The sequence below is a fragment of the Cariama cristata genome, unplaced genomic scaffold (assembly GCF_000690535.1).
Source record: "Cariama cristata isolate BGI_N322 unplaced genomic scaffold, ASM69053v1 scaffold3257, whole genome shotgun sequence".
Taxonomy (NCBI): domain Eukaryota; kingdom Metazoa; phylum Chordata; class Aves; order Cariamiformes; family Cariamidae; genus Cariama; species Cariama cristata.
The window spans coordinates 987-11,885 of NW_009625906.1; the positions used below are offsets into that span (position 1 = coordinate 987).

A 10,899-nucleotide genomic window follows, 5' to 3' on the forward strand; every position below is an offset into this window, starting at 1 on the left:
AGAACAACCCATCCAGCTCATTCCCCACAGGTCACGGCAAACCATGCTGGTGGTACCGCCTGAGACACCCCAAAGTCATCTCATACTTTTAATCTGTCTGGGAAGCAGTTTTAAGAGAGCCCTGCTGAAAAACACATTTATGGTTAACTCTTCATGTTTCATTAGTTTTTCATTTGGTAGCACCATGACCTTTTCTTATTGCATACCTTATCCCCCTTCTCTCTATTGCATTCTTATTGCATACCTTATCCCCTTTCTCTTCAGGTTCATCTTCATTGAGGAATTCTCTTTTAGGATATGGAATCTGACAGCCAGCAAACACACTGAAACACAGTAAACAGTAAACACTCCAGAAATATGTACATATGACATATATTTATTTAATGCTATATTAAAAACAAGTGAATATTACACCATTTGATTTTTATTGTATTTCGTGAGTCCTGCTCCCTAAGTGAGTGGCAGTGTGAGCACCCAAGACAGTAGCAGACACCAGCAGCTAGGTGCTGATCATAATGTCTGATCTCTTTGCTGTTGGCGTGAGGCCATCATTTAGAAATCATGACATGGTTGAGCATGCCCAAATGCCAGAACGACCACTTGTGGATCCAGATGGCAAAACAAACACACACAGTGTCAGAAGTTCCACAACACCTAGGCTGGAACGTGCACAGCTCACTGAATAAAGGGTCTGATCCAAAGAGCATTAATGTCTTCTGAACCCACCTTGGCTTACAGCAGGCTTAAATATATTTGCCAATCAGAACTGCAGAGTTACTTTCAATTAGCTTCTCAAGTCTTTTGTAGAGAGAAAAAAAAGACAGCTTTTAAATTCAGCTGGCTAATGGGACTTGGAACATTCCTTAATGTTTATGGCAGAGACTTTATCATAATGTAATCCTGTAATCCACAGGGAGCCATGGCTCTACATAGGATACTATCAGACAAACACTAAATAGAAAATCACTGGCAGATCTTGACCAGTATCAATTTCTCAGGCTTCTGTGCCAGCATTCAGAATACAAGCAACGTGACATGATTTTTTTAAAGCGTGTACATAGTTCCCAATCTAGCTGCTATGTAGCATTTGGTCTAGCCAAACAGAAAAAGACAGACAAAAACCCCAACTAGCCTCAACTAGACTCCTTTTGCACTCCAGTGGCTGCTCCCTCCTTTTAGCATCGCTTGCTAGCTGAGGAAGCAGTGAAAGCAGGGGGGGAAGCCTCCCTGCACCCAGTTCCTACAGATCATAATGCTATGAACACCGTGCTTCTGAAAACTGGAAGAATAAAGTCTGCCAGTAGGAACGGAATATATCATTTGAATTTTTCACGACGATAAAATACATAGAGATATAAAATCTGTACTCTCAAGCCTTCTGAACAAGGGACCTGTGGGATTTTAGGCAGTCATAGGTCTCTCCACCTTTCTCTCCTCATACTGTTAGCATGTGCAAGAGGGCACGGGAAGGGGCTGTAGGGCAGAGACCTGTCGTAGTCCTAGGGAGAGGCACAGTGAAACCAGGCAGTGGGGAACAGGGCTCTGTGAGGCTGGGTAAGGCAGAACAGAACAGGGCACAGATTAATTCTCTAAAAACCACAATAATATTGTCATGCTAGCTTTGGTAGTACATTCAGAATTACAGCACTAGTGCAGTACTGGGTTATTGTCCACGACCACTCAGTTCTGGCACTAGGAGACACAGACACCTCGGTACTACACTAATAGTTTCTACTGAGCATGCCTGAGCTACTACTACTTGTGGATATATGTAGAGATCTGCATTTTTCAGCTGTCGTCTCATTTCAGGGATTAGCGTTTAGCAGAAAGATGACACTCCTGGAGAGCACAGAAGAGGGAATACGTACTCTGATGTAGGCAGAGGATCCTCTTGAAAGTAGGGGTCCTGCAAAGCCTGCTCTGAGGTAATTCTCTTTGTAGGGTCCATAGTAAGAAGCTTCTGAAGCTGCAAAGCATGAGATTAAAAATAGCAAAAAGGTTATCAAACTATAGTTTTTCAAACTATGACTTATATGTCTTGGACTGCGGATTGTTAAATTACTTGTGGCTTGTCCAGACAAGCCTAAGTTATCATTGCTTGTTCACCAAAGTTCCCAAGAACTAGACTGCACATCCATCAAAGCACTATGGCTGTGAAGCACTTCTCATGTAAGAAATACAGTCAAGTGTATCAGGCAATATTAATTGCTAAGGCTGAACCACTATGCTAAAGCAACACTGAATTCACCTATTACAGGTTCATAAAGCATCATCTCTAAATAATGGCATTTTGCTGCGGCACACGTATAGCTTTTATACTGTTCTGTACTGCTGACAACAGGAAATAAAGTGTCAGAAGAGACTGAACATATGCAGGACTCTCCATATCGCTTTAGAGACGGAAACAATAAATCTTCATTTCTCGCACTGGCGACATTCCAGAGTCAGAGCACTCTGCCACTCACACAGCTCCCAATCCTACCCTAATTGGCATTGAAATGAGAAAGACGAGGAGCAGACCCTTCCTAGTAACCTGTCTTCCTTGCTAGGAGGAAAGCAATAATAAATTTATTAGCTAGAATGCAGTTGACTGCAGCAGGCTATAAAAGAGGATTAATATATATTAGTAGTATAAAACAGGAATTATAGGCATAACATACCATTTTAAATAACTACTTATTTATCACACTCTGATGAACTCACAGTAGGAAATCTGGGTGGTTAAATTACATTGTACAGTACCCTGCTCTCACACAATACTCTCCTAATTCAAGTCCACAGTGAAACTAAAATTCCTTCCGCAAAGGGCATCTTAGCTCAAACTCTATCTTCTAGGCCTCCAACAATAACTCCCTGGATATTCAGCAAAAGAATATGGTTTTAGCATAGGCATTTGGGGATTTTTGTTCCAATAAATCAAAAATCTGATATACAGTTCTATATTCTATATCTATGGTACAGTAAACAACCTCAGTAAAAGCACTCATCCTGATCAAGAAAGGTAATTCCCTGGTTTTCCTTTCTCAATGGTTTTAGTTAACCCTGCTTTGTAGATGAGGTCTCACAAAATTCTCTGTACTTTTGACACTTCCTTCCCACCTCTCCTTATTTCCAGACTTTATGGGACATGGACAACACAACAAAGAGCCATTTGGGCTGTCTCTCCACCTATCAGTTCATTTGCAACCAGCTCCTGAACAGATTCCAGTCCAGAAACACACCCCAAGATGGTCCTGCGTTGCACACACCTGGTGAGATTACATGGCACACTCATTGACTGTGTTTTGTGTTGTCAGATAACCCTGAGCCCTACGTTTCCTGTGTATCTTAACAAATTCAGCTTCTAATGCTCTCTACACAGTAACCTCACATGATACAATAAATATAGACAACAGTTTTGGTATTCAGTATCTTTACTTCAAACCACCACATCTGCCTGCATGCACAATTTTTTGTCAGTTTTAGTGGCTTGTGGCACCATTACAGGTGATGCTAATTTCTTCTCCCCAGTTCCTCCACAGTGACTGCAGGGACGAAGGCTCAATGTTCTGTACAAGGCCAGCCCTGCTCTTCGGTACCGGCTGTCATCACTGACAGAAGAGCACAGGACACTAGCCTCTGCCCTGGACTCCCTCCTCAGAGCTGGCTGCTGCAGTACTACTCAAGAGAAAGCTCCTCCAATTTTCTGCCATGTAGCACCGTCATTGCAAGCTGCCTCCCAACGCGACCTGTATTCTTTGTCATTCAGAGATAAGGCGAATGTCCTGCCGCAGCAGACCTAAAGATATCTTGAACCTTTTAGTGACCCGCTCATTCCCTTAAGTAATCCCTCCCACCCCTGAGGATATAATCCGTTTGCCCATTCCAGGTGACACCACACACATCACTCCAAGTGAGACATCCTGCCTATCAGCGATGCTCCTGTGAACCAACTGTCTTTGACAACGTCTGGTTTTCTGTTGCTTCTAGGAAAGTGAATAAAAAATGTCTGGACACAACTTGCTTCCAGGGTAACAACTGCTAACACAATGTAGAAAGCCTGTGAGACTGGACTTCATCAACAGTCTTGTACTTTTCATCAGCTCTCAAGATTGCTCACTCTCAGGCTCTACTGGCCTGACACAACAGTTATAAATACTATGCTTGTCACTTTTCCAGGACAGCAAGAACAGATGCCTCTTCTTGGATGGTAAACATTCTGCCCTTCATGTAGATATTATCACTCAATGTCAATCAGCAGAGTGGCACAATATCCTCCCTCCTCTTTGTCAAGAGTCACTTGCTGTCCTGCTCTGGTCTACTTGATGCCATATTTTCTCTACGCACCACACTTTCTGTACTCATTAGCACAAACTCCTGACCAATGAAGGTTACAAAGTAGATGTCTTCAGAGGTCACCTTGCAAGTCAGAGGTTACCTCAAAAAAATAACATAACTATCTTGGATATGAACAAGAAGTTTTAGGGAGTCTGCTTCAGAATACATGCACCTCCAAGCTCATTAGCAAACACATTTCTAATCTCTGGATTTGGGAGAGCAATGCACATCTTCCCTTCAAGATCTGCTGGGTTTTAGTAACTTTCACAAGATAATGCAGGTAATGAGCCTCTTTGCTGTAGCATGGCTGTGGCAATTTAGGTACATGGACCTCCTCAGTCCAGCAGTGAGGCATCAAGAAGGTTGTCCATGTTCCTGGGCATTCATATGCAGAGCTCTGGGAGACTGACTTACTTCAGACCAGCCTCCATCTCTGTGGTTGATCACTAAACCACCCTTATTCATCCCTGATTACAAACAGTAAGAAAAATTTGACTAAGAGAACCTACCTTGTTAAGCAAACTAAGTCGTCTTCATGATGTTCAGAAAGAGCCCTTAGACTTTTGGAACTCTCAGTTCTCATTCTGACAATTATATAGGGGAACACATAGGTAGACACCCATGTCTCACTACTTCTCAATCATGAAAAGTTCCTTTGTTTATATGTAAAGATAAACATACATAATATGGCACAGGGTAGCAAAATATGGTTAGTTTTATATTCTTTAGAGATCTGGTTAATATTTCCCCCTGGAAAAGGAGCCTACCCACCCAAGATGACTGAACTTAGTGTTCACAGCCTTGATGAATTAGCCATATAAGCTGACAGCCACTCACTTGCTTCTTTGCCTCTCCACTAGGCTTTCTGGTGGCCTCCATCTTTAGCAGGAAAACAGGGAAATTCAGGTGCTAGCTAATGATGTCTCTTACAATTGCCATCTCTTCAGTGAGACTCTTCTTCCAGATGATTCCATTGTGTGTCCAATAAGTTGAGTTTAAGAAATTTTAATTATCTTTTCTTGAAGTCTCACACTTCTTAGGTGAATGCTTCCCTTCCACCCTCTTGGGACCAATCTCTTCTGTTTCCACAGCTACTTGTGTCATCATCCAGCAGCTACTAACAAGTCAAAGAGCAAATCTTTGCCCGGACCTAGAGAGAAGACTGCTATGCTGAAAACAGACTACTAGAGCTCAAGCTGCACTAACAGCCTCATTACAGAGAATCCCTCTTCACAGCACTAGCAAAGTCACTTTGAACTTCATTCTTAAATTTAGACAGCACTAAGTCATCACAGAGGCATTCACAAATGATGCTGTATTAGACAGAGCAACTCTGTATTCACCTACAATGAATGTCTCAACTAGGTAACCAGAAAACACATTTTTAGGGATATTGTTTGGAATCACCCACAGAACAGAGGTAGACTATTATCAAAGGGAAGAAAAAGAAAAAAAATCACTACAAGAAATAATTAAATTTCTCCTTTCCTCTTCCTCTTCTTCACAAAACTCTTTAGCTCTCAAACAACATGGAATCAAGGGATATATATAATCCCCACATTCCTATTTGCACAGCAGACCTAAGGGTAAGGCTGGGTATACAAGTGCCTTGCAGATCCTAATTAGGTAAGACAGTCAGATCTTCAATACCAGCAGTTCAAGCACACCTTCAGCATGAATTATATGAAGAAAACACATCTCAGAAATGGCCAGTTAGTGATAAATAGCTTTCTTTAGCATTGGTGTTCATTAGAACGAGATAGAAGAACAGACACAGATATTACCCTTATAAATGCATTTCATTCCTATTATCACAGTGATTTTCAAGTTGTACCTACCAAAAGAAAAACTTTGCTGTCAGGCTTGACTTTGTGTTTTTCCATGTATTTTATGAGGCTACTATTGGCATATCTGAAAAACACAGTTAAACAAAGACATTTCTGAAATAATACAGCATTAAGAACATGGAACTGTACCAAGTGCTCACAAAAACATTTACCAGCCCTTAGTAAGTAAACTCTAAAAAGAGCTATCAGAAAACATGTCAGATACTTATCTAGCAGTTGCTCGCATAAAGTGTGCTTTTCACTAACAGGAGTAGTATCAACTATGCACAGATTATCTCCATGGAACATTCAACTTTTATAATGTATGGATAAGCTGTTGACAGGGGCATATGACAGAGAAATTCTACTTGAAGTTTATACTCTAGTTTCTAAAGCAGCCCTGTCAGGGAAAGCGTACAGCAGTTTCTAACAGCACAACAGCTAAACTGTTGTTTCCAGTCTCAACTTGGCAGAGCAGGTAGTTTACCATTCTGTCTCCCTGAGCCCAACCTGCAGCAAACCATACAGTCCTTAGTAGTTCCCAAGCTCAAAAATGCCCCAAATATGTATGACATGTGCCTTGCCTTTAATTTACAAATCCAGCAGTTATCAATAGCTATTTTCAAAAGAAAGAAGCTTCATATCTTGTCTAAAGCCAGGATAATGAATCCACACCAGAGCCGGAAACAAATGCAAAGCTCCTGAATCCATGTCCTCTGCTTTACAACAGAGTCTCTGTTGCTCCTTACGCCCTCTGGTCTATCACCACCACTTGACTAGGTTAGCCAAAGCACCAGGAAACACTAAAAGTGGAAAATTCTCAGATCCCAGATAGGCTTTGCATCACAACCTCCTGAACACGTTGCCTTCCACAGAAATTTCTCTCCACTACTTTAGTGTCTCTGCGTGTCTGCTGGTCAAAAGGACCAGGCAGGTGCTTCCCTGTTCTTTCTCACACAAAATGAATGAAGTTATCTTGAACAGCTAATACAAGTGGTTTAAGCAAGCTCATTTATCCGTGCCTGCCATAGATTAAATGGCATTTACGACGACCCCTTCTAGAGAAACGAGGAGGTTGCTCTCTTGATGCTTTTAACAAGCAGTTGAGGGAGAGAACACCATTCAAGCAAAACAGCTGATTCGAACAGGAAAGCTGTCACAGCATTAGAACCCAAGCGCTCCGAAATACCCTCCCCAAAAAGTCGGAGGATAGGAGCCAATTTCTGCCTGTCTGCTACATTCACTGAACTGGTGTTGCGTTACCGTCACTTACGTTGTTCTCCTAAAATCTTTCTGAAGAGTTGGATATTCTGGCATCTTCCTTATGTCTTCCCAATCTTTATCTTTGGTGAGGGGGAAAAAAGGAGAAGCATTTACAATTCTGAAAGTGTAGATTAAGTAACACATGAGAAGAAATAACTACAGCAGTTGTTTGACTTTCTGTTTGCTGGCCAGTGCTATTGTTCCATAATCGTCAGCATCTCCAAATCCAAACTGACAGCTTCATCGTACCTATACAAACAACTAGTCATTTCCTTTAGGAAAAAAAAAAAAAATCTACTCAACAGCATTACATCTGATGCTTTAATGAAAATAAATTACCTGCAGGGAATCCCATTACACTGAAAATGCGATCTAGCTGATCGTGATGAAAAGGATTACTTGTTTTGATGTCCTCCTGACGACAGTGAAATATAGGTTCTGAAGTCAATAGTTCAGCAAATATGCAGCCAATTGCCCAAATATCTAAGAAAGAAGGAGGATAATTCATGCAAATTTACTGTACTTCATCATTCTGGTTTTTGTTTCTGCACAATTTCTCAACAACCTGTATAACCACAGTAAGATAAAATGCCTCACATTATAACTACATACAGAACTTTAAAAATAATGCATTAATATAATACATAAAAAGGGTAAAATCTGGATATATTTTTTCAATCAAAATTAGAGTATCCACATTCTATTTCAAGTTGTACACTGGCAGTCCAGCATTTAATGTATTCACAGTTATGATAGAATCCTACACAATATTTGCTGACAACATAGCTTAAAGGGCACTCCACTGACCATAAAAAAAAAACAACCAACCATAAATCCCCCATAAAGATACACTGAAATAAAAGTTCTATCACATATTTCAGAACAATTCCAAACAGATAATTGATACCAAATAAATACTAAGAAGGAAAAGACTAATGACTTATATGTTTAGCCAAATAGTGCAAGCTAGTTAAAATGGAGAAACAAGATCCTAATTTTAATCAAGAGTAGAAGAGTGATTACCAAACTTTAAAAAATAAAAAAAAATAATTCCTACTTGACAACTGACTCCCACTGGAACAATACTGGAACTGTCTCATCTACATCTCATGTATGTACAGAAAACAGCAGCGTGATATACCGATGCTTTAATGAAAGAAAATAACGACCTCTATTTCATAAATTTCTCATTAATATGCTTTTCAAAATTAAATCTCTTGTGGACAAGAACATTAGTTTAATTTACAGAAGAAGAAATTTCTAGATTACATGTATTTGTTCTAGTTACTACTATCACCATCCATCTTAGTGTTCTGTATGACCTGAATGCTTTATTACGCATCTTAAAATGAAAGTGTGAATTTGTCAGTGAGAAGGTTCCCAGCAGAAAAGAAATGGATTTGCTACATTGACAAACACACACCTGGGATATAACTCTGGAAAAAGATGTTGAGATCAGATGAATAATGGGCATAGACTGCTCAATACCAGAGTGTGGAGTCTTGCTTAGTAGTTGAGGTTAAACTAGGTGACCCTGGAAAACCTTTTGGTTTTTATTAAACTTAATAGCATAAATACAGAAAACAAGTTACCCCTAATTTATAGGTCTGAGATAAACCAAACTCCAGTTAGGTAATTTTTTATCAGATTCAGACTACAGAGAACACCCAGAGAAGCCTCTGGTTTGGTGGAACCGATGTGAGCCTCAGCCGCACCCGGGCCATCAGCGGGGCTGTTTGGCCCTGCCAGACATCAAGACAGAGGCACTGCTCTCTTTAGGTCGGGAACGAGAAAAGAGCCGTCACGCCCTCTTTGCCAAAACAGGTCGGTTCCACCCCCACCACGTTACAAGTGTGGAGCTTGGGGTGTCCCCAATTATAAGCCTTTCCCCTCCTTCCTTTACAGGAAAGCGTGATAACGTTTCATTCAGGCTTTACCGTTTCGACAGGATATAACTTGCTCTGTGCATTACATCACCTTCTCAGGGTTTTATCTTCCTTTGATTTTCTTATTAGCCTTATCTGCATGAAAACAAGATCTTTAGCTCTTGAGATTTTTATCTGCTCAAGCAGCTAATGCAGCATATTAATCACAATTCCTGCCTGGGTAGTAGGCATAAAACTACCTACTCCAGAATGGAAATTACTTATTATTTGAAGAATAGCACCTTCATTTAACAGCATCTATTCACTCACTTTCACACTAGATAGTAAATCCTTTTGGAGATGGTTTATCTAGAGGCCAAAGGAGTTGCAGCCTTCTTGGTTGTCGTGGCTTCCTGCAGTGCTCACTGTCCATCCCATAGCGAGGGAGAGGCTGGCCCACCGCTCATTACTCTATTCCTTACCGCTCTATCCAGACTGACCTTTTCAAGGAAAAAAAAAATTTAAAAATCTAGTACTCTTGTTGACAGCAAAGCTTAACTGGGAAATCTCCCTGACGGGACAGAGCAAACTTCAGAACTCTGTGCCTCCTTCCTCAGCCGAACTGTGTGAGAGCAGGGCCACTGTGGCAAGGCATTCCCACGCCCTGACGCCTGGAGTAATACAGAGAGCACAGTTTAAACCTTTTGAGAATTCGGAAAGACAGGCATTGTAGCAACTGGGTGTTACATCTGAATAAACACTGGTAACTCCCAAGCTGGTGTTCCATTTTCTATGGGATGGCATTACTGGACAAGTCAAGCATCAGAGTAACTCTGATCGGTCATTATATTCTCTAGTAGTTCATAGCGCTGGGGTTCAACCCTTTAGGCTTCTTGCCAGATTATATTAGTTCTTTGAAGCTGAATAGTAAGTAACCCAAAATACTTAGTTCAGAAAACCTGAAGCTTTAATTTCTGTAAGTGAAGATTAAACAGCTGGAAAAGGCCTAATAGCCATGCAGCTCAAGCAGGTCAGGGTCTTCCCTTCGTGAATCTAACTTCTGTCTAACCTGAACTTGAACACATCCTTGGCACGTGTTGAAACCATTCTCACAGTTAATTATTTTCTGCCAAGTTTGGCTAGTCCCTTTTTTTTAAAAAAAAATAACATTCATAATTTACAGTAATTATTTACTACATGTGGCATTTTTCTAGCAGGAACATTAAATTCTGGCAAGTTTAAAAGCTTTGTCAATACAAGCAGTCCTAATAGGTATTTCTCTCCTGTGTTGTTCATATTAGTCAACCAAGTAGAAACTTCAGCTCTAACTATGGAAAAATGCGTCAGTAATTCGCAATTTCCTTATCCAGTGCCATTTCATATGTTTTCAGTTGGTGGTCCCTAAAAAAAGCTTAATGATTATTACATCTATTCCAAATCTATTCCAAATAAGATGCAATACCCCTCAGAAGCGGGCATTTACAGGGTCAAAGCCTAAAACACATAAGCAGTATTTTTCAAGTGCAGTGCATTATTAGCCTAGCACACATCATCTACCTCTAGCACAAGAGGGACTTCTTATAATGCTGTATAACAATTTTATTATAAATAAAATCTCTTTTTAAAAG

At 40.5% G+C, this 10,899-nt stretch overlaps 1 protein-coding gene across 1 annotated transcript in view; it reads right to left on the reverse strand.

Annotated features, from left to right (window-relative positions):
- Window positions 1-206: 206 nt before the first annotated feature.
- The window catches only part of LOC104164449 (cyclin-dependent kinase 19-like), a gene marked incomplete at its 3' end in the record, with an annotated part of 102,995 nt that continues 92,302 nt past the window's right edge, over window positions 207-10,899 (reverse strand). The window contains exons 8-12 of the mRNA XM_009703776.1: window positions 7,746-7,889; window positions 7,417-7,486; window positions 6,156-6,228; window positions 1,869-1,966; window positions 207-323 (exon numbers count right to left, since the gene is read on the reverse strand). Coding sequence (XP_009702078.1) covers window positions 207-323; window positions 1,869-1,966; window positions 6,156-6,228; window positions 7,417-7,486; window positions 7,746-7,889 — 502 coding nt within the window. The remainder of the gene's footprint in view (window positions 324-1,868; window positions 1,967-6,155; window positions 6,229-7,416; window positions 7,487-7,745; window positions 7,890-10,899) is intronic.